Below are 23,817 nucleotides of genomic sequence, written 5' to 3'. Positions count from 1 at the left end.
GAGTCTTTCGAATGGTCTCTTCCCGGACATTTTTATCTATTTTTGAGCTTGTAAAATACGAGATGCTTGTACTTTTAAAGACCGCGTTTTATGTGGCTGGTTGGGTTATGGGGGTGAACGGGTTCGGCAAATGGAGGGGTTTTTTTTTTTTTTTTTTGGCGTAAAGTACATAGCTCAATTCCATCCTGTCACGTTTCTTATCCCATGGACTCTAAGCTTAATGCCAAGTCAATGGTTACTATTCTGACAGAAGCATTGAGTGCGGATATGCAAGTCTATACTTACCTATTATGTAGAGTGGTTACTTATTAAGCTACAAAGGAACCACCAAGCCACAAACCTTATGAATTGCAAGTCGTTAGATTCTTACCCAGGGATCACTGCATCAGAAAAACAAACAATGCGATGGAGGACGATGGATGATGGACGATTTCGGGACACTTACATTAAAGGACGTTTGCCTTTCTTGCTGGGTGAAGAGCAGAGAACCGAGGAATGATGCGTCTTCTGGATCAAGGATAGATGCTCTGCTGAGCGGTTGAACAAAGATGAAGGACAAGAAAGATCGACGCATACTGTATTAAGCGAGCTGTCGCCCAATCCCCAGGGCTGGTGGCTGAATGTATGACGCGCAGACCGCGTTCACACATTCTCACATTACATACCCTGTTTCATGCAGGACGTACATACATACATGTACATTGCACATGTGTATTTAATACGCAGGTCTTCCAGATACCGATAGAGTACATACATGTACCAACTCTAGAGTACACCTACGGACTCCTTTCCTTTTATTTCTTTTCTTGCGATGATCTCCTATCTAAGTGAGGGTTGTAGGTTTTGTGGATTTTTGTGGGTTGTGTGGAGTACCACACTCTGTTTTAGAGTATTCACGGGGCCCATCTAAATATGATGCGGTAATCTACTTTAATCTAGATTCCAGACGGAAGAGGAGAAGGGGTGGTCCTTTTGAATAAATTTCCGCGTGTTTGATTCCCCCGAACGTGTCATGAGTATGAGGTTGTGTAGCCTGATACATCTGGATACCCTGTTATATTTTGTGCGTTACAAGTGCGTGGTAACGCATGTCAATACGTTATCTGTAGGAACAACCGGGTGATCCGTAGGGAAAGGAGTAAAGCAACATCCAGTGACAAGAGTAAATAAAAACGTGAAAAATAAATGATAGGGCAGTCGGGCTGAAAGTGTATGTCTGCTGTGCCATTCAAAGTATGTATATGTATTTTTATTTTTTCTCAAAGTACCAGATGGAGTATGCGTGTGAGAGTGATGAACTGTGGTGTGTGTTGAGTGTTTATGTAGACTACCATAAACGTAGTAGCGTATGCACACCAGGTGTGGTACCTGAGCCTGTTTTGGGAGGATATTGATGAGTCTTGTGTGTGTGTTGCTGTTGCTGGCTCGAAGGGTTCCTAACGAGTTAGGTCTGGCGACGAGGGCAGAAAGTCTCGATCGCAGCACAGAGTCCTGATCCGTGAAAACACATCGAACTCTTAATCCGAGATCACGCTTGCTAGGCATCGCTCACTTACTTCCTTCCTTCCCTACACTCGTCTGCTTTGTGAATGGCCCAACCAGCTGCCACTCTCCAGGACAAATGTCCCTGCCTAGAAGGTGCAGCCGGCTTTAGTTCTCTGTATGGAGAATATTAAACAGGTACAGTACGTAGTTTACAGGGCTCATGAGGTTCAAGAGGACAAAGGAACTGGGGAAACAGGGATCCCTCTTGTACCTCTTATGCTCCTGAGGCCACAAGGAAGATATGCCAGAACGGGAATGGGTACAAGTAAAGGAAGAGAGTGGAATGGGAGTGAAGAGAGGGGGAGTGAGGTGATAATTAATGATGCGAGATCTATGGCCTGGAAACACGGGGAGGTTATGAATAAGTACCTCCAAGAATTGCAAAATACAGTACGAACAAGCCATGTAACATCGATACTCAGTTCCTTTCTACCTATCATATATGTTAAATAAAAAAATAAAATATATCCGTCCTGCTAGATCTAGCTATCCCCTTGCCAATTGTTATTCCTTGCCTCTCTCTTCTTTTCATCATTGCTGGTCCAACAACAGCCTCTTCTCATCGGAGGACCCAGTACCAGTGGTCGATCCCCAATCGAGATCGAAGACTTCAATCGGCTCCCCCCCAGTAAATCCACCCCCCTCGCCCTTCTCTTTCTGCTTATGCTGCTCTCTCCCCTCACCTTACTCGTCCCACTAAGATACATGTACTTCAGACCAAAACACTGGTTTAGATACATGTAAAATAAAATACATTTCCAGTTCCTAAAGTGACTGGATACGCCTCGCAGCGATAGACGGCATTTTCTCCAAGAACAGTCTGTCACGTCTCGAAACTGCTAAAAGGAACTCACTTCTCCCTCCTTCCATCCTTCAAAAATACGCCCCCCCCCCCCCCCCAATATCTGTGGCAAAGATCTTTTTGTGCGGTTTATCACGAGCCACTACCTCATTGCTTTCTCTGTTTTGCTTTTCTTCATATCATCAGTGCCCCCGAGGATCATTCTTTCCGTCATTTTTTCTACCACAAGCCAGCACCGTTACTACTGCCGCCATTGCTACCAGCACCGTTACTACTGCCGCCATTGCTACCACCACCATAAGCAGCAACACTACTACAATTACCTCCCAACTCCTTTAAAGACACGCTCTTCCTCCCATTGCCCCTCACCCCCCCCCCCCCCCCTTTCTTTTCTCCCACTTTCTATATCCTCGACTCCCCTTCTTACTTGCCGCTGCCTTTCTCCCACGCACCCGCCCCTCTTGCATGCTGGTCAGCAGGGACCGCTTCCTTAATAAATAGGCCTGGGGTAGCTATCTTCGTTAAATGCACTGGACCTAACGTAGGGCAAAGGGCACTTGACTAGCCTGACGGTAATATATACGATTTTTTGCAATGGAGAAAGTTATGGTTTTGGGGGGTTATTCTGAGGAGCCTGCTTGTGACGGGTTTCATGATGCTCGGGCCATTGTACGGCTTGCGCAATGTTCTGTCTGTTCGCTTCCTCTTCAGCAACCCCGGACACTTCCCTGTGGGAACTCGATATGTCTTCGGTGTCTTCCCCAATTCTACTTGCGACAAAACATATCTTATCCACCATTACCAGGACGACAGGAAGGATTTGAGTGTCCGTTTATGGAATGTGGGAAAGAACATTCGGTTGCAGACATTGCGCTAGATGTAACATTATCGAAGGTGACGGATATCTTTGAGAAGGATCTAGGTTGTCATCGTTCGGAGGCATTTCCTGTGGAGGTTAAGGAAATTTTGGATTTTGAAATATCGGACGTCGAATCAGATGGAGGTGAAAATGTGGAACGGAAATGGGTGGTGAGCGGTGGGCGTTTGATGGCTATTTACACGCTTGTGAGGAAAGCCGAACTTCCATACGACACAGATGTCACCTGCACGTCACTTCTCCCGGATGGTTGCGACTCTGCTGCCTTTGACCGGGAGCTTGTGCAAACTTTAAGGACAAAAATCATGTCGGAAATGGAATGCCAAGTTTGCTATGGACTTCTTCTAGATCCAATCACTACATATTGTGGACATACATTTTGCCGGAAATGTCTGGAGCGCGTACTTGACCACTCACAGCATTGCCCTGCCTGTCGACGGCAGCTACATCTTCCAAATGTTCTCCCGGCACAATCAAGCAACAAGCGTCTAACAGATATATTAGTGGGTCTATGTTCAGAGGCTTTGGCACATAGAGCAACAGCTGTAATGGAGGAACTCTCTGCTTCTGAAGACGACGACTTGAATACACCAATCTTCGTATGCACAGCCTCTTACCCTGGTATGCCGACACCTCTACATGTTTTTGAACCCCGCTACCGATTGATGATACGACGAGTATGCGAGAACGGTACTAGGAGATTTGGCATGCTACTACCAAATCGATCTGGACAACCGCAAGGGGAACTTGGCGTTGTACCATTCATGCAATATGGAACAATGCTCCAAATTGAAGGTGCTAATATGTACCCGGATGGCCGCAGCGACATCTGGACTGTAGGAATCTCTAGGTTTAGGGTCAAAAGATGGGGGATTCGTGATGATTATATGGTCTCGGATGTTGAGCGGGTGGATGACATTCCGCATATTGACGAGGAGGCTCTGGAGGTGTCTGATACTTCGCTGCGCATAAACTTATCCCCGGATCTCTCACCTCCGTGGACACGACTTCCGACCCAATCCCTTCTACAGATTGGGCACAATTTTGTCGATCAAATGCAAGCAATCTCCGCCCCATGGCTTCACGAGAATAACATTCTTGCTTTCGGGAACCGACCCGACGATGCAGCAATGTTCCCGTATTGGCTTGCGAGTGTTCTGCCAGTTGCGGAGGATGAAAAGTACCGTCTTTTGGTGTGCACTAGCGTGAGGGAGAGGCTTAAGATAGTGGTTGGATGGATAAAAAAGATTGAGAGCCATCGATGGTTAGTTGTACCCAATTTACATGAAAATTTAACTGATGCTAACTTTCAATTACAGGTTCTCTCCATCTACCTGTGCGATTGTTTAAAATCTGGACATTACATTTCGTCCGGATATATAGACCAGCGGCTGTTCTGATAGTTTCATCATATGTTGTCCTACGTTTCTTCATCTTCATGGTCGGATATCTGCTTGCTTGTTTGTTTTATTCTTTAGGCGCACTCTGGAGCATACTACGTTAAATTTCTTTTTTTATTTGGGGCATGGTTCGGGTTTTATTACTTGGGTTCACTTTTCACGGTATATGATCTTTATTCTGTTTTTTTTTATTTTGTAGGGGGGTTTTCAAAAATATCTGTAACAAAATTTAAAGATAAAAACTTCTGACCTATAATAGTTAAAACTATTCCTATTTATTTCAATTTGTGCTTCTAGTTTCTGATTACTGTCGTGGTTGCTTACCTGTACTTTTCTTCGTTTGGGGTTTTAGAATGATATCGAGAATCATGCATGATCAAGAGTAAGCAGATGAACGAATGATATTCTGTGATCGGTTCACTGAAATAGTTTTTCAGGGGCACTCCTTGGACGACTAGACCGTTAGCTGTAGATGGCCCTCCGACTTTGCCCTTCCAGGATGTTAATATCTTACTACCTCAAGTGCTAGTGGTGTATATTACAGTATTATATTCGCACGCACGGACAAACAGTGCATGAAACCTTGTTTTGAAAAATTTCAGAACTTAAAAACGATAATCCGCACAATGTACGAGTACATGCGCGCCTCTTTGAGGATACCGCGCGGTGATGTCTCCTTACTCTATATCTAATGACGATTATTTTTCTTCTCACATGCTGCTTCCTATCGGTGGGGGGGGGAATCATACATGCAGCTGTGCTCTTTTGGGGGCAGAGTAGACGTAGGCATGTGATGCATTGGGGATATATATCGAGAGCTGATAACGGCCCTGCATGAATACGTAAGTACGTAGCTCAATTGGGAGACTAAGTCGATTTACCCTTGTGAGTTCTGATCTCTTCTCTAGAGCTTGATGCCCTTGAATCGCGGAATTGTACACATGTGGGATACCACGGCGAAACAGCTTCGACCATGGATTCCGGGTTATTTTCCATAAAATTTTCCGTTTCAATTCCTAGCTATGCTTGGATGTCAAGTACCGCATGTAGCCTTCGGTACCTTGGTACACCTCTGTCTACACGTATCTAGTCCATCTTCAAGTATTGACCTGAGGCAATCTAACAATTAGCTATTGGCCCACAACAGAGTTAATAATACGTATATACTCCAATCTTTAATATAACTTCAGCACCTCCTGTGTCATATTGTGCCTCATGACCAGTAAGCTCCCTCCCTTATTCTCCTGTTGTTGTTTCTTATCGATAACGGATTTTTTTTTCCCTTAAAAAGAAAATATGCTCCATGCATGCGTGATGCGTGCAAGCCTTCCCCCAGGCTAATCTCAACCTGTAAGCCAAGCCAAGAAATCTAAACCCATAACAACAAGGGTTCGGGTTTTAAACTGGTGAACTTGTTCATGAAGCAGGTACCTCGAGTACGAGTACTGCCGAGCTGTTTAGCTACCCTGGCCCTGATCCAGAGGTTGTGATTCAGAGTTCAGATCGCGGATAGCAAATTCATTGACCACTTACCTCCTCCTCTACTCTATGTAGCTTTGTTGGCTTTTTTTTTATTTTTTCATTGTTTGTTCCGTGCCGAAGTGGAGTGGGTAAGGCATTCCCCGTGGCTTACATGTCACGACCGAGCTGCCGGAATAATGTGGCTGTTTGTTGTGATCACTGATAACTGTCAAATTCTGGCCATGATTTCGTAATCATTCCAGGTTCAAGACGATGACCTTATCTACTTCGAGGCACACCTACAGAGGAGACATTTCGGATTAGCGAGTGATAGATGATGACTTTGCCTACCTTGCTCGGGTGCGGTTGCGCGGGATGTAGTTCGGTTTGCAACAATTGTTTACGCTTCGTCCAGTTTTAAATTTGCGACTCCATAACCGGCCCCTGTGGTAATATCCTCTAGACCACTAAAGCACTGGGCTTGAAATCCAACCATGTCGCAACGCTCCTTTGCCGGTGCGAAATTTGCTTGTAAAAAGAAAATACTTGACGAGTAGTTAGATATGTCAACTGCAGATCAAAAGCATATAGAGCCATCTCTGGGGGCATAAAAGTACTCACTTGTATATAATTGCTAGGTGTCGTCCACAGGTGAAACTTAGACCACAAGGTTACAAACCATGGGCAGATTGATAGCAAAGGTTTAATAAAGTGAAACAACCCGGGGGTGCGTTTTTTTCCGAATAACACGCCATGACAGTTCCGTCTTTGGCCCTAGCATCACATCAAAGTAAGTTGGAAGCTGTTCGATCCTGTGGTTGATAGAACCGACTCAGGGCATTGTTATTTAAAAACTTACGACCATTTTTGACTTTCTAAGCTGCCCCTCTCAAAGTCGGAAACGGTGTAGAATGGAATTAGCAACTTCATTGAATTTGTATTAATGATAACTACATTTATCCGATAGATTGCTGGTTAGTCTCGAGATATTAGAATTCACGTTACTGTACATACTGTTGGTAGTATTGCGGGATACGAGTTTATATTGTTCTAAATATATGGTTGGTTGCCGTGAAAACTCTGAGAATGTCTAGAGCACATTCTACTCGAGCTAGATAGCTGCCAATAGGTGAGAATATGGCATGATTTGATAGGCTAGGATGTTCTTGATATCAGTGGTAAGGTTTGAGGTTTATTCTCTCCCTCGTTTATCTTAACGTGTCATTCGCTCACGAAACGTGTCTGTCTCCGCATTGTTTTCTGTGTAATTATATTTGTCGTTGGCTACAAGTAGGTACTGTGCATGTAGTTAAGACCAACAGAGTAAGAGCGTCACATGGGCCAATCACAAATCACATTTGCTAACGATGGTTAACACCCGAAGAATATCAAACGGATTCCTTGAGTGCTCGCGATTTGTGTTTTTAAACCGGCAAACGGCATCTCACTATGCCACTACTTGCCAGTGAGACTTGAATCCTGCCAGGCCCGATATGGACAAAGGGATGATACATAGATGGATCCAGCGTTATACTAATATGTCATGGAGGACATAGCGCAAATATACCAACTGAAACTCTCATCTACATGTTCTGCCTCAACTGTATAAACTTTGCCATGGGCCGAACTGGCTCTCTAATAAGCGGTTACACCGGAAACCCCGTTAGAAATCTACCAGATGGTAGGCCATAGTCATGTTTCAGATACGATATCATAAATAACACGATAGTGATAGTCATGTAATATAAAGCACATATTCGAGGAATGGATCGTGGTCAACTCGGTTACATAAGTTGGCCCAATATAGTCATCTCAAATCCTCTTATCTGATATTATTAGAAGACCTAGTTCATGTCTCAAGTTCAGCAAGTCAACAGGATGGATAGCTACAGCATTCATCCTGCTTTATCGCAATTCTTGTACATATTATTTTAATTTCCCTTATATTTAATCAATCGAGGCAAATGATGATTACTTGCAGCTCTTCACTACTACACAGGGCCAGGCGTTGACTTGGATTCACTAACTACCGCATTGCAAGTAGTTCGAGTGATTAATATAGTATGTCTGAGTGATCCTTATTACGTCACTTGATCTAGCAAAACTACACAGCGCATCAATTAAAAATAATCGTGATTTTATATCGCAGCAAAGCGGGCAAAGCTTTGCGCTGTGCAGTCATAGCCTCTCACTCGGTATAATCGATATCACTATCGATACGCATATTACCGCAATACCTTGGGGCTTTTCACGGCTAGAGGTTACTGTAGAATATCCCAAATATATAGATAGGGAGCCACTCGAGTGCTCCCTAGCCCGCGGCTACAGCGGCTGCGGTATTGTGGCCTATAAGTAACCACTTAGCTAAAGCCCCTAAAAATATACGAATAGCTAGGTGTCGCAAATTCGAGCGCTATACTCCCCAGAATTCATACTTAGATGTTCCCAACATACCGTAGACTCTGATTAAAGCGGCGATCTAGAGTCAAATACATTCGACGCGCCTGATCGACATTTGTGTAACCGGCCGCGGGAAACTTCCGCCAGTGATGTATCCTTGTCTACAAAGTACGCCTTTTTCTCGAATAGACTAATGTGAATAAAATCTTTGAATGGAGGCACTTGTAAATAAATTTTCGTAGTTTCAACAGAATCTTAAATCCCAAGGTTTCTACTCTACCGGTTTATGAGATTGAAACCGTCTAGAACTTATAGATTTCTGTCCATTTGTTATTTCATCCCTTGCGGTATCACAGATCATACTAAAGGGTTAGCATTCGGGAACATTTCACTGGTACGGGTAGATTTCGCACTGGAAATATTTTACCAAACCATACTATACGTATATGTGGCATAACAAAAGCCTCAGAGAATACCGCCTATATCGTAAAAATCGCCACATGGAATGCAATGTGCATATGCTGTTTGCGAGGCCGCATCATATCCCAACGGCCCACAGATCTACTCATACAGATAACAATGATCTCGGTTTGACTCGACCCTACGATCCCGATACCATCCTAGAACCTTAGGTGTGGTTGTAAGTCTGTATGGACTATCGATAGTACAGCGGCCAGCTAAACTTTTAATGGCCAGATGCCTGGATGGTCTTGGGTGCATACCAGTCCAGTATTGTGGCTCATCGAATAGAAAAGCATTATTCGAATCGTGTAATTAGAAATTTGGCTAGCCCGAGTTAGCAGACCATCAATGACCTGTATAGATTGTACACTATTACAATTAACATTTGGGCGGTCGGAATATGGGATCCGGAGGAACACCTTCAACGCACAAAATAGTAGATGCCTAAGATTTTCGGGATAGGTCCTTCGCCAGAGCCAGACACAAAAGTGACCTTCTATATAACTGTCTGGATGTGAGGGAGTTGGAATCATATTAGTCAAAAACGAATAGTTGGGGTGTTCTCTATGTCAAGGGATGTTTGGCTGTAGGGCCCGCGGGGTTTAAGCTAAGGAATTTAAGGTTTGCACGGATGCATTAACTTTGGGTTACATCATACTTGTTGTTCACTAGTGTGGGAACGTCTCTTCGAACCAGCTTGCATCTTCTTGGCGTCCGATTCTGGGGGTAGATATCTACCGAGTGATGACCTGTGAACGAGACAATCGCTGACATTAATCGTCCCATATTCACGGTGTTCGGTAAGAGATTAGATCACTATAATGATTGTTACTTGTGGTATCTGGTGTTTTCAGCACCTCAAGTCAGATGTCTTATGTCAGAAAGGGTACGTACTCACAAGCGCCACATACCAGGATGCTTAACTTACGTGTGATTATTATATATAGCTCTTCACGGCTCAAGCTGACACATCTATGTCATGTTCCCCAAGCAGCGCTTGACTGCTACCTAGTACCACAATGCGTGTAGCTTACATGGGTTGCGATGATGATGTCTTCTGATAGCCCTTCATGGTTTGTCACTCGTTTAAGTGGTTGTGCACGGCAAAAACACTGATGGCAAGCGGTAATTCACCTCACGTCGGTTTTACCGATCTATCACTATACGTTTTTAAGCGTTTATCTTATAAGTACCCTTTTCCCTATGTATACAGACATATGCGGGCTGTCGTCTTTTAGTCAATGATTGAAGGAACTCTAAACGAATTGCTCCCCAGCAACCCCAGCAACCCAGCAACCCCGCAACTTCGAGGTTTTTTATTTGAAGTATTTTCCCAGCTACTATGAATCATGTCTTAAGCGTTGATCATATACGGAAGTCCTCAAAACATCTAAACTCTTTGCTCTCATGCTCCCTTTATCGATGCACGGGAAATGTACAGCATAGCTGGTTATTTGTATTTCTCAGATCCTATTAGATTCGTTATACCATTCTCCGTGATTGATATTATACTTTAAACGCACGTAGAACCACGGTTCGGTAACGATATGCCTGACAACATCGTGGTTCAGGGCGTTAATTAAACATCGGCAATAGGTTGAGTTTAAAGACGGCCAGTTAGACCAAATTTTCCTTCCTTCTACCCCACTCACTGATGCAAGTAAGCACATACACATAAAACATAACGTCAATAAGGAAGCGGCTGAACTCTTGAAATCGCCTGTTTTCAAGCAGAAGTGGTGAGGTGCAGAAGAACAGCCAAATGACTGTGTTGAGGTTTGGGTATGTATGCACGTATTTCGTTGCAAAGCTCTGAAGATCAAGGCACCAAAACACAAATCATTCAGGCCATCCTGGCTTGAATGATTTGTGTTTTGGGCGCAGGGCTGTGGATCGATTAACTGGTTTACCTGGTTCACGGAACGCATGAACAGGATGATTTTCTCTGCAGAAGACCAGTGTGGTTCTTACCGGATGAGTTTATTGGGGAGGGGTTTGTGCATGTAGGTGAAGTCGAAGGTCGAGAGGGGGGTAAAGTGCTGAAGAGGCGTTTTAGAGTGGGACAGATTCATCCCAACCGCCGATCAATAGATATCAGAGGCGCTCTTCTTGTGACAGTTGGCGCTGGATATCAGTTTCATGATACCAGGTTTGTCCACCAAAACCTCGTGCCACCCTGTTTCGAGTTTTGGTCACTACTTTATGCGCGACACAGCCGATTTGAAGCTTGAACTGCTAAGCATCAAACGCTAAATAATATCTGGGGCGATAGGAGATTTCTACCATTACAACCACCACTACATGTATCGCCATTTATGTTTACTCTAGATCTATCAAACAGAACAAAAGCATGCATATTGTTGTATATAGCATAAATACAACTTAACGCCATGTTCCACCCAGTAAGCGCGGTACAGTTAATTACATGTAAAAGTTACCTAACTTGCAAATTTGCTTGCCCTCCTAACCAGCACGGTACACTGAGTTATGAAATGAGTTCGAAGAGGACAACGATAGCTACTAAGTACATGTACATACATAGCTGCCGAAGTAACCGTGGGGACGCGTGGGAAATGCATGGTATTATGTGGGTTTTAGCATCATTTCCCTCTACCCGAAGAGTGTATTGGGATAGCTAGTCGAGGAGACGAGCAATATCAAGGTATCACGGCTTCAAAGACCCGAATAATAATTTCGTTTTCCGAGCGTCGTGCGTAAGTATCTAACTACACCAGTCAACCAACTACTGGCTAGGAAGCCAGCAAGCCATCAATCATATCATTGGCACAGACTACATGTACTGAACTCGCCCAACAACACACTCCTATTCCCCCTCTCTTCCTCAGACTCTCCTCTTCCTTTCCCATCGTCGCCTCTTTGCTTTGTCCTTGACTCCAGCTTCAGTATCTTTGCGTTACAATCAGAAACAGACTGCCTCCCTAACTAACAGGGCTCTCTCTCGAGCTTGCTGCTGCTGTTACTACTGCTTTTCTGGAGGCTCCTTGTCGTAGTCTCCCACCCCACCTTCCTCGATCTCACCCGTATTGTCCCAGGAGGCTGTTGCACCGTAGACAGCCCTGTAAGCGCCTGTTATCGCGTGGTAACTGACCATTGTGCTCCATCTCGCATTCAAATTGGACCCTGTTCCCGCCGGCTGAGTTGTTGGGCCTTTCTCTCTGCGTTCCCCGGACCAATTCCGTTGCCGTTCTCTCTCTGATCTGGGACATCCAGCGATATACTGGCCCCCAACGTACTCGTCTTTCGACAACTTACTTTTTGTTTTCGCCTCACCTTCATTTCCCTCAGCTTGCCATTAATTCTTATTCATTAATCCAGTCTCTCCCAACACAAGTTTCTTAGACCCTTTACTCGAGTGCTTTGGACTTGACTCTGCCTTTCGTTTCTTCTGGATTTTGCTTTAATCTACGCCACTCTAATACAGTATTCTTGGTACTTTTACCGTACCACTACTCATCAATAACTCAGCATACCTACCCCACATACGAAAAATAGAATTCCACATCGAATACTCTCGGAATAAAAATATACGGACCCTGGTGGCACTTTATTAATTAAATCATCTGATTCCGATACCCTTTTGCGAACATTCTAATCAAAATCTACCCTTGACACCGGCTGGCTGGCCAGCAGCGTTCGTTCGACTTATTTTGTTAAATTCCCCCCCCCCCCCAACCACCCCTCTTGGCCCCTGGCGTCGACCGTTGCAACCCCCCCTTTACACGTCCATCTTTGACGTCCATCGATAATTTTCCCACTATCCACGTCGAACCTTACGGAACAACCTATCAACCACCGGGAAAAAAAAGCTGTAAGGAAAACTTGATATCTTTGTAGTTTACTTGTTAGAAGTCATGTCTCTAAAACAGGTAAGTCGGGCCCGGACTACTACTGGACTGCGGTGGTGGTGGAATATGGAGCCGCAGAGGCTCAAGGGGGCTTCCTGCTAAAAGATACTTTGGGGGGCTTGTAGGAAATCGAAAGCTGGGTGGAAGCATTAAACTATTATGATGCACAAGAATACGAGGATGCTTTGAGGATATTCGAACAGAATGCCGACACCTCAAAGATATACTTCAACATTGGAATGATCCATGCAACACTCGGCGAGCACGAAAAAGCTGTAAGTTGTTTATCCTCTTCTTATATACACATATATATGCCTCCTTAATACTGGTGGTCTTATAATTTTGTGCTTTTCTAACAAAGAGTGATGCATGGTGCTGCAGGTCGAGGCTTATCAAAGAGCAACAAAGCTCGATCAGTTCCTCGCCGTTGCCTACTTCCAGCAAGGGGTCTCAAATTTCCTGCTAGGGGAGTTCACGGAAGCTATGGCCAATTTCAACGAGGCACTTCTATATCTGCGGGGGAACACCTTGATCGACTACGAACAGCTAGGGCTCAGGTTTAAGCTGTTTTCCTGCGAGGTTTTGTTCAACAGGGGTTTGTGCTACATATATGATCAGCAGATTGAGCTTGGGATGAAGGATCTGGAGTATGCGGCCAAAGAGAAGCAGGTGGAGGATCATAGTGTCATTGATGATGCTATCAGGGAGCAGGCGGAGGTACTATCATATACCCCTGTTGCTGTGGTTGAGGGCTTGGATATTGATCATCTCTTTAGAGGTACACTGTGTTTTCTGTAGGAGTCGGCGTTCTCTACCGCCCCAACGAAGCCAAGGTCAGGAACGTCAAGGCAAAGGATTACCTGGGAAAGGCTCGGTTGGTTGCAGCCTCGGATGCCCAGAATGCCTTCACCGGGTTCGCCGGTACGGAGGTCAAGAAGGTGAGGCCCGGGAGAGCACCTTACTACACAAATTGGAAACTAACCGGAGGTACAGCAAATGAATTCCGAGAACTTGGCGACCGATGACCGCGCGCCGACCGAGATTTCCTTTGCTGCAACAAACCTTGTAAATCCCGACCTAGTTACATCTCGCCGCAAGTCAGATACCGCACCCCCAAAGGAGGGGTCCGCCGCCAGCATACGGGGCGCAGATCGTCAAGTATTTCCCCCAACACCTCCACCAGAAAACGAGTTCTCATCATCGAAGCCAATACGAAGTAATACCGTCGCCGGAGTTCCATCGAGTGGTAGCAGCAGCAGATCACTTTCAATCCGGGGAGCGCCTCCTCGAGCGAGAAGCCGTGACGGAGGTCGAGACGACCGAGGTGGGATGGATGACGATGAAAGATATTTGCAGCAGCAGCGAAGACCTCCACCGGGACACCTCCGCGGTCAGTCAGTGGAACCTCGCCGTGCGTACTCCACTCGTGCTCCGGCTCCAGCGCAGCCAGCGACCGCCCAGCGATCGCGAACCGTCCGCGAGCGCGGAGACCGGCACCAGGATGAAGAGGGTCAAACACAGTACTCGGAGGATATCTATACCGCGTATAGTCATGAGCGTGATGCATCTAGGCGCGGCGGCGGTAGTAGTAGCTCCATTAGGCGCGGCCTCACCCGCCGGGGAACAAATAGTAGACAGGAACGCTTTGTGGATGAAGACGAATATGCTAGTGACGCTTATGAGGGATCTTCGTTCGATGAGGATGATTTTGAGATGCTTGATAACCGTAGTATTCGTAGTGGAGCTTCCCGTCGTGCTCCGGAGGTAAAAAAGGTATGTTTCCACTTAAACCCGAGAAACCGGGTTTTAAAGTTCTTTGAGATAAACAAGTGTTGACCGTTTTCATCAACTAGATCAAAGTCAAGGCACACGGCGAAGATACGCGGATGATCATGATAAATGTCAATATCGATTTCGATGAATTCGTCACCCGTCTCCAAGACAAATTTGGATACCGTCGCAAGACCAGATGCAAAATCAGGGACGAGGACGGTGACGGTTTTATCAGCGTCTCTGATCAGGAGGATCTTGACATGGCGATCTCATCGGCCAAAAAGAATGCAAGGCGCGAGCGCTCCGAGTTCGGAAAACTTGAGGTTTGTTCCGATTTTTTATAACGGTCTATTTTCGAATTACGTCATATGCGGATCCATTGCTGACTTCTCCCGCGATCATAGATTTGGGTCCACGAAGTGTAAATGATCCGAGACCTGGATCACCGGAAACTTCGGCAGCCCTCATGTCCCTGTTTTGCGTCAACCTTCCTTGTTCCCCTTATCACTAATCCTTCCCCTGGGCGAAACCCAACCAAACAAACCTCAGCCCTATGGATTATTGTTATTTTCATTTGGTCCAACTTTTATTCGATCGATATACTGGTTATGCTTTTCTTTCTCCTTACTGGACCACGACATCTTTCTGCAAAGCCCGGGCTGGAAACAGCTCTTCCTCATCGATATGCATCATACCCTTTGTGAATGGTTTTCTTTGGGAACCCATTCTCCCTCTTGTTTTTTTATTCATTTCTCATCTTATTCGAGTCGTTGTTTATTTTTTGCATTGGTTTGGTAGTTGGTCTTTGGTTATATACTTTGGTAGTTGGTGTTTGTTTTGTAATGTTACCTACGAGCTATGTGAGCAAGCTCGAGAGAGGGGTCCGGGGAAAGAAAGCTGGCGAGAGGGTTGTAGTGCAGCGCAGTGGATGATATTTTGTTTCTCTTTACTTTATTTTTTTATATTTTTTTTTTATTGTCAAGCAGCATACTTTGATGTTACCATGATAAAAAACGCTCCTTTCAAGTATTTATAGAGTATGATTTTAGTGGCTGGCCGGCTTAAAGCTTGGTATGGACATGATATACCGTCGAAAAAGGCACAGATATTCCGATAACGCTCTAAGTTAAAAAAGCCCCGGTGACCATGTGATGTGCTGTGATGGAATGTGGTTGATAGAGAGATAGAGAGATAGAGTGATGGATGGAGAGATGGCGAGTGATAGATGGATGCTTGTCACTGTCACTTGCACTGGTAATGGTGATTGAATCCAAATCCTTATATCCAGCATGAGTCATGTCGCAATTAACAATGATCGATAACCAACAAGCTTCCGAGTCCCGTCTATACGAAGCACCAGTATGAAGCACTGCAAAATACGAGCTCGCCATCATCATCACTAGGTATATTGTCATCGAGAAGAAGCTTCTTCCTCTTCAATTGATCTTCTGGTGGCTGTTTATCCCCGAGCCAATCACCAAGCAACGGCGGAACCGGAGCTCCGTGTTGGCTGCGAACAAATTCCGAGCCTGACAAATATTCTCTCACTCTCTTCCGTTCCCTTCCCTTCCCCTTCCGAGTCATCAAGTCACACCAAACAAACAAAAAAAAACCAATCCCTCCGTCGGTGAGTCTTACTTCCGTCTCTTGTTCGTTTATTTGACCTAGGTAGCGAGAGGGTGAGTAATACCTTTCCTTCATACCCATGCTCGCATTCCGCAGTGCGTGCGTTTCCTACCCCCGTTACGTTTACCTCAGACAGTCGAGTGAGGGGGAGGGGGAGCTGTCAAACACAAGCTCAGTTACGGCTACGGCCCTCGCCAATCTTAATCCACGGAACGGACCCGGTCCCTCACAGCTGCTACAGGGCTGGGACTCATACTTTCGTGCTGTGCTGTGCTGTGTGTCAGCACCATAGAGGATACTCCATGTAGAATATCTGATACTACCTGCCTATCCTAATCCTAATTAAACGAAACACCCACACACATACACCGGGGGTGGTTGCTGGCCCCATGGCTGAGGAATGGAATGTGCACAAAAAAACGGTCTATCGGGTTATCATCGTCTCGCTAATTATAACGAGAAGCTTATGGATTGCCAGTTGGGGGAATGTTAAACGTAAACTTTGTTTTATAGGGCAGACTCAAACTCAATCAGGGGAGGGGGCCTCAGGGTGGTCCGTCCACCGGGCTCCAATTAATTACTAGATCCTACTCTACTCGTAGTTTTTTTGACGTTTCCGGACGCGACCACTATTGCATGCCATACAAAAGATAGCCTTGGCGGGTTTTTTCTGTGTATGCAATAGCAGTTGCGTCCGGAAACGCGAGTATGTACAGAGACATGGACATACAGCCTCTATCTAGTAATCAGTGGCTTACAAACACACGTAGTTGTAGATACTGTACTGCCCCCAGCTCCGGCGGACAGGCCAAACATGTGTAGTCATGCCAAACAGCCCCGAGAAAACAAACCACATGCAAAAGCCCTTACCACCACTACCACGATTATCATCATCACTGGTCTCTCGCTTCGTTCCGATGTGGAACAGCGGGGTAGTTACTCTAGTTTGGGGAGCGAGATGTAACGTTGCTGATGCTGATGACGATGATGATGGTGATGGTGATTACTACCGGGGGGGGGGGGGGGGGGGCGGAGATAAGCAGCGGAAAGAAGAAGCTTCTTCCACAGCGCCTTTCTAGAAGCATGGGAAATGTGCAGAAAGGGTAACATAAGCGGACTGTTACTGCCGAGCTATGACAGTTAATGATCTTCCTCCGCCTCTTCTCTCCGCATTATCAATCAATCAATCAATCGTCGGATGGGATAAGGGATTATGGGAATAGACGACTTCCCTAGCCACCCGAACACCCCCCTCACCCGAACAGTTGAAAATGATTGGTATAGAAACCGGTTGCAACGAAGATCCTTTCTTTTTGATGTTGAGTGTTCGGGTGAGGGGGGTGTTCGGGTGGCTAGGGAAGTCGTCTATGGGATATGTAAGCCCTGTCGGATGGGTAAATCCTGACACGACAGGTAACTACAGTCGGGTCACAGAGTGTGAGGTGGGAAGAAAAAAAGACGCAGATTCACAGATTCACGGATTCACGGATTTACAGCTAGTAGAGGGCATGGTAGCAGAGCACCTACCATGCCCGGTAACATAGGGCCGAATTCAGTAGCAGCATCAGCACAGGCATCCCGTCGCTCGCTTTCTTCCCCGCCGCCGCCTCACCTCGCCGCATAGATAAAACTGATTGTGGTGGTTAATTGTGCATGTGGTTGAGGGTGTTTCCCCACCAACACCACTTCCACTTGGGTTACCCGTTACAGAAGGCGTAGACGTCGTGCAGGGCTGTTCACCGATTCTGGGGATGGGAAGAAGCGGGCGTATCGAAATCGTCGGACCGTGTATCATATGCTATCTTGATGCCGTGCAGCAGCAGAGATTTATGCTTCTTTGCGCTGGTCTGTCTGTCTGGCTGGGGCTGGCCGGGTTGGCTGGCCTGGCTATTCTGGCTGGTGTGTTAGAGGTTGAGACCGCAGCCTCCTCCGGAACGGTTGGTACGAATCGAGCAAGTTCAGTAGTGTACAGCACAGCAGAGTAGCAGACATACTTCGGTTACTGCTACAAAGGAAGGAAGGTGAGTTAGGAGTTGTAGGGAAGCAGTTATGCGCTAGGCAGTTAGCACTGCTATTATTACCCTCGATACCTTGTAGACTACGGTACGCTACCTCTCCTCCTCCACCACGGAAGTTTCAGAGTAAGTGATAGGTTATGTGGCTGTGAGTTGAGCTCGTTCGTCACTTCTGCTTTCTGCTGCTGTGCTTTGCTGTGCTGTGATAGCTGTGCTCAAGTCTACATATGGCGCGCACATCACAACGCTACCAAATCGAGATTCCCAAGCGAGAAGAGGGAAACCTCTTCTTAACTCCCCCCCACCGCGAGAGCTCCAATTCCCCAAAGAGGGCACTCGTAGCCGGTGCAGCAAGAAGTTTTGCTTTTCTTTTCCGTGCAAGCAAAAAAAGACGATGGATGGGACTTGTGATGGAGATCGACATGAAGCTCGATGGGGTTTTCTTCCATCCATCAATGGGGGTGCTTCACTTTAGGCTTCTCGCTTATGGCGGTGAGGCTCCTTCCGCTGCTGCTGCTGCTGTTGCTGCATGTGTGTGTTGCTTGCTTTGCTTGTGTCTTGTCTGCCTCGATTATGTGTATGAGTGCAGTAATTGTTTGTTTGTCGAAGTCTGAAGTCTGACAGTCTGACAGTCTGTCTGTCTGTCTGTCAATGATCCAGATCTGCGGGTCTCTTGTTCACCTTCGATTCTCTCTACAACTGGACGGATGGCTGGACGGAGATCACTTTGTCGCCGTCTTCCGTTTGTTTATGTTGATTGATCGAAACCTTTGTTTACAGACAAACAGAGACAGACCGTCTATCGAGAGACTGTGATATTAGAGAGACCTTACTGGACCAAAGGGTAGCTCACTCGTAGCTAGTAGAAGTCCAGGCACAGGCCAACAACAGCCGCCTGTGACTTGTTGTTACACTTTCACTTACCGAGGGCGAGGATCAGCGGATCTACGCTCAAAGCAAAACAACCAAAAAAAACCTTAACCCCAACCAACCAGGTCCCTCTCCCTTCTCCCTCGAAGCGAACGAAAGAAACCGGTCGGTGCTCGGCACAACAATCGGAGCCCGTGAATGGGGGGGGGTGGGAAGTGGAAAGGAAGGGCCGGCCGGTAGGTGACTCGTGCGAGAGACGGGGGTCGAGAAATCAAGTCTAACTGCTGTAAGCAAAGTATGAATAAACTCGGGCGTCACCAGCCATAACAGCTCTCTAATATAATACTACGCGCGTGCTGTAGGCTATAGCTACATACGCCAAGTTTCGCGTTAGATGGGCCAATGGTCCGCCCCGGCTTATCCGGTTTATCCGAAAACAGGCAGCAAAGGCGACGGACGGCGACGGCGAGAGGGAAAACGGTTGTCGTCGTTGTTCCGTCGTCGTTCGTTGATTTGAAATCTCTATCATTGGTATGTTTTAGGGGGTGGTGACAAATCCTGCTTGGGCTTACACCTCTACCTTGCAACAAGCCATGCTATTAAGGCTACTACTATGTAGGCGTCATTACTTTAAATATTTGGCATCGAATTAGAGTAGATTAGTAGCAGCTTTACTCCAGATTTCTAATTGATCGCCGAAACGAAGTTGCCAAAGTAGCGAGGTGGCGCCAGAAGTAGCGAGGCGGCTTAATAATTGGGGGTGGGACGCATCAATGATAGTTGAGCAAGTATCTACACTTCATCTCTATTATATGTGTATGTACAAATAAAGAAAGGCGCGATCACGGCCATGATCAATGATCGTCTGAATCCCTAATCGCTAATTGCCCCCAAAACGGCCGTCCAGGTAGAAATCAAATAATTGGGGGTAGGGTAAAAAAAGAAATGAGTAAAAAAGGATAAGGCATCGTACCTGCTCTACTTTATCGTAGCCCTGTGGTATCGCCGTGCATAATAAAATTGAAGCGGGGTTTGGTCCTGAGAACGAACCTTTGGGACGGAACCACCGGTCGTTTGTGTTCTGCTAGACATGCTCTACAGGGGAAATTATTTCCTTGTTTATTTTTACTACAACCGTCGTGCGATTATTTCCCCGGAATGCCGTCAGCCTCACGAAGATGTGATGTGCGGTGTGAATTGGCACAGCAAGTAGCAGCAGCGGCAGCTTGGTCGGATAATAATGTCTGTTTCGCAAAGAGAACGAGCAGAGGTACAAGCAGGCAAGCAAGGACCGAAATGAGGGTGGGTTTGCATTCCGACGTGGTCTTCTCTTTCCTCTGCCTCTGCCTCTGCCTCTGTATGCCTCTCTATCACAGGCAGGATATTTCATTTCTATCTCTACATCGCGGCACATGGGGCAGCTTCAACTTCCGTGGGAACAACAGGTCAGTTCGTACATGTGTAGACGAATAGAGTATCTAGACGAGAGTTAACCTCGCTCGGGTTCGGTCCCTGTCGGTGCCAGCGGACAAACTGAAAGCCCTATCCCTCGTCGCTCTACACCCCCCTGTCGGATGCGACGGACTAGAGTAGACGAGAGGATCTGCCTGTCTTCCAAGGAGAGAAACAGGACCCGCTGAGAGGGGTCGGGCTCCGGTTTGTCAGTGTGTTTTGTTGTGTGTGGGGACCCTGTCAAGTCACAATAACAGGTCCACCATCTGGGTCTCAGGCTCTCAGCTGGTCCGTGGAGAATTTCTTGTGAGTTGGGAAGAGAACCAGTATCCGTGCACTTTTCCTTACCTATTCCCAGTTGATCACAGAGATTCACTCAGATCACACACACGCATATTTCAAACTCCCACTCGGAACTCCTGAGCCCTCGGACTCGTGGGGGCAGGGGTTTGGGTTTTGGTTCTTTTTTGGGCGTGGGTGTTGTGAATCGCAGGGGTTTGGGTTTTGGTTCTTTTTTGGGCGTGGGTGTTGTGAATCGCAGGGCAGGACTGGTCTATAGGGTGAGCGAGGTGAGGGAACAAGAGATCCTCGCAGTGATGGAAATAAGGGAGCTCGGTACTTCCGTACTCCCGTAATCCGAAAATGGACATTACAGTCATCCCGACTGCGTGGATTCGCCTTGTGATGATGCACTCGTAGTTAACATTAACTGCGAACAAGTCCATGGATCCCGCGCCCGTTCATCAAAGCGTGAAGCGTGAGGCGTGTGTGTGGGCAGGGTGTGTGGGATTTGCATTTCTGTGAGTGAGAGTAGGTCAGTCGGTTATGTTATGTGTGGGATAGCAGCCAGACTGGGGAGGAGGAGTGGGACTTGCCCACTCCCCCCCGTTCCATATTAAAGACCGGCGTCTGCCTCCCCACTCAGTGTTCCTTCTCCCTCAACCCCCCCCCTCAAGATCAATAAGCATAAGCATCATCAATATCCTACTTATCTATCGACCTATCTCTCCGCCATTTTACCTATCTATCTCCACATCGAAGACCTCCCACCACCCATTACCATTACCACCACCCCTTTCTCGATCTCATACAGACAGACACTTGCTCCTGGCACTTCCAACACAGCACAGTTGCAACATACATTACAGATATTGTACACGAGTCATAGCGTCCGCCTACCCAGCCAACCGGATCTCTGAACCCGCTAAAGCCAAAGCAAGGTATGTAAATAATTATGCGGCTCGCTGCCTACCTGCTGCTCCTCCCTCCCCCCCAAAAAACTCTCCTGCAATTCCGCACTTCACCCTCCACACACAAAAAAAAATACCATTCGTGCACGGCCAACAACTGACTCACGCATAATAGTTAGACTCAGAACCTTACATAGCTAGTAGATAGCAGAGAAAAATAAATACCCTCGCACAACCTCCTCCACGCTTAAATATGTCGACACAATCCATCTACCCTACCACCTCATCGTTACAATATCAATCATCATCATCACATCCTTCACTACAACTCAGACAGAATCCACAGAAGATGAGCATCACACAAACATTCTACCTGGCACACAAGGCCAGAGGCAAGCTCTCATCTGAGGCTTCCCGATCAGACCACAACCTCCGCCTTCTAGTCGGTTAGTAAAAATACCCTCTCTCCCATGACAATTGTTTCTTACCCATTGCTAACTTTTATACTACAGGACACGCAAACCTTTTGGACACATTGATGATCCACCTGTCAGAAGCCGAGCGCGATCAGGAGATCTGGTACAACAACATGGTTCGCGGAAACGAGGAGTCAAGGGAATCAGTACAGCAATGGCCCGAGACAATCCCCGAGGAGACAGAGGAGTACGGATCATTGGCCGCCGACTACGAGTCAGACTCAGAGTCGAGCGAAGAGGAGGAAGAGGAGGAGGATGAAGACGAGCAGATGATGGATCTCGACATGAGCTACAACCTTACTCTTACCCGCGAGCCATCACATTCATCAGCATACAGCAAGTACTACCAGACACACGGCACCGTCATTGGCGTATCAGAAATTGGCGAGGATGATGAGGAATACGAGGATGATGAGGACGATTGCGATGAGGACGGCATGTTTTCGCTCACGCGAACAACATCGCATCGCCCGCCTTCGCTGTGCTCAGACCTTTCGGATGACGAGGAGGAGGACTCGAATCCGCCTTCGCCTCCTCAGCCTACAATGTCGCATCCGCCCATGTCGCACAAGGAACAAGAACAAGCCCGCGCTTACTTTGAGCACAACGATACACCAGGTCTAAGCGAAGAACGGGGATCATTATTCGAACACGATTATTTCGTACCCGATCGATCATCACCGACAATGATAAGCACGTTCTAGCGCGTTGCCCGTTGTTGTCTTTTCGATGGTCACGATTCTTGTATATTGATTGGACTTGTATATTTTTTCACTAGCTTTTCTTTATTTTTTGGTTAGGCGCGGGCTTTTTCTTTTTACTCATTCATGAGCGGGCGGGTTTTGGGCGTTGCTTTTTTTTTTTTGACATAGTAATCTTTTTATTGGGTAATCCAGGCGGTTGCCTCAGTTGTATATCTTCACAACTCACCTCTTTTTTTTGTAATATCTTCTGCATATCTGTGGGGTACACATTTTTGGGACTTTCTCTTGTCATCATTTTCATTGCGTGGCTGGCATTTTTTATTTATTTTTTATCTTTTATTTTTATGGGTTTTATTTTCTTATTACGAGGTCATATGGGTTGTCCTCAAGACAGAAGGGAGGTGTCTCTGCAGAGCATGTTGTTGAAGATTGTATGGGGCTACGTCATAGATATAGCAATGGATATCCGGTTCTCCCTTCCCTATTATAGGGGGGGTGGCGGGAGTACAAGGAAAATAACAATCTTACTACATACATCTATAACTTTAATATTTTCCGTCCACTATTATCATTGCCATACTTATTCGAATTACTGCTCTAATAGACGCCTCTATTATCTGATCTACTCTAGCTGGTAACTGGACCCTGCGTATAATGTGCGTGCGTGCGTTGTTGTCCACGGGGGTGGAGGGCGGTCTGGTGATTGTGGGGTAGGCGGGATGATGACTGTGACAGATATGGACGTTGTATGTAAAGTAGTCACTTGGTGTAAACACAGAGATAGAATACACAGAAAAATACAGAGATGAAGATCAAAAAGAAACCTGTCATTTTTTGCCCATGAGATGAAGCGTCAATGCGGATGGATGTTCCGTGTTAATACGGGTAGGGAATAAAA

The 23,817-nt window shown here is 46.4% G+C and overlaps 6 protein-coding genes across 6 annotated transcripts; 4 read left to right on the top strand and 2 right to left on the bottom strand.

Moving 5' to 3' along the window:
* Positions 1-2,941: 2,941 nt before the first annotated feature.
* On the top strand, positions 2,942-4,574 carry H6S33_000608 (uncharacterized protein; the record flags this gene model as incomplete). Its single annotated transcript, XM_044832004.1, has 2 exons — positions 2,942-4,488; positions 4,544-4,574. 2 exons carry the CDS (start codon positions 2,942-2,944, stop codon positions 4,572-4,574), a joined length of 1,578 nt encoding a protein of 525 aa, XP_044700167.1.
* A 257-nt stretch (positions 4,575-4,831) lies between these two features.
* H6S33_000607 (uncharacterized protein) lies at positions 4,832-5,620 on the bottom strand (the record flags this gene model as incomplete). Its single annotated transcript, XM_044832003.1, has 6 exons — positions 4,832-4,874; positions 4,949-5,115; positions 5,167-5,206; positions 5,306-5,312; positions 5,374-5,454; positions 5,506-5,620. 6 exons carry the CDS (start codon positions 5,618-5,620, stop codon positions 4,832-4,834), a joined length of 453 nt encoding a protein of 150 aa, XP_044700166.1.
* A 101-nt stretch (positions 5,621-5,721) lies between these two features.
* On the bottom strand, positions 5,722-7,339 carry H6S33_000606 (uncharacterized protein; the record flags this gene model as incomplete). The annotated part of the gene is made up of 11 exons (XM_044832002.1): positions 5,722-5,733; positions 5,792-5,820; positions 5,893-5,961; positions 6,056-6,096; positions 6,158-6,163; positions 6,490-6,630; positions 6,707-6,719; positions 6,765-6,859; positions 6,945-7,035; positions 7,100-7,175; positions 7,319-7,339. The coding sequence occupies 11 exons, from the start codon at positions 7,337-7,339 to the stop codon at positions 5,722-5,724; spliced, it is 594 nt and encodes a 197-aa protein (XP_044700165.1).
* A 5,480-nt stretch (positions 7,340-12,819) lies between these two features.
* On the top strand, positions 12,820-15,011 carry H6S33_000605 (uncharacterized protein; the record flags this gene model as incomplete). The annotated part of the gene is made up of 7 exons (XM_044832001.1): positions 12,820-12,834; positions 12,939-13,088; positions 13,195-13,530; positions 13,590-13,751; positions 13,807-14,586; positions 14,667-14,909; positions 14,991-15,011. The coding sequence occupies 7 exons, from the start codon at positions 12,820-12,822 to the stop codon at positions 15,009-15,011; spliced, it is 1,707 nt and encodes a 568-aa protein (XP_044700164.1).
* A 3,443-nt stretch (positions 15,012-18,454) lies between these two features.
* H6S33_000604 (uncharacterized protein) lies at positions 18,455-19,402 on the top strand (the record flags this gene model as incomplete). The annotated part of the gene is made up of 4 exons (XM_044832000.1): positions 18,455-18,719; positions 18,860-18,870; positions 19,168-19,333; positions 19,389-19,402. 4 exons carry the CDS (start codon positions 18,455-18,457, stop codon positions 19,400-19,402), a joined length of 456 nt encoding a protein of 151 aa, XP_044700163.1.
* A 2,590-nt stretch (positions 19,403-21,992) lies between these two features.
* H6S33_000603 (uncharacterized protein) lies at positions 21,993-22,919 on the top strand (the record flags this gene model as incomplete). Its single annotated transcript, XM_044831999.1, has 2 exons — positions 21,993-22,185; positions 22,252-22,919. 2 exons carry the CDS (start codon positions 21,993-21,995, stop codon positions 22,917-22,919), a joined length of 861 nt encoding a protein of 286 aa, XP_044700162.1.
* Positions 22,920-23,817: the final 898 nt, after the last annotated feature.

This window comes from Morchella sextelata, assembly GCF_020137385.1.
Source record: "Morchella sextelata strain SCLS chromosome Unknown scls_1, whole genome shotgun sequence".
Taxonomy (NCBI): Eukaryota; Fungi; Ascomycota; class Pezizomycetes; order Pezizales; family Morchellaceae; genus Morchella; species Morchella sextelata.
Note: the sequence above shows the minus strand (reverse complement) of the source record. Positions and strands in the feature narration are given on the sequence as shown.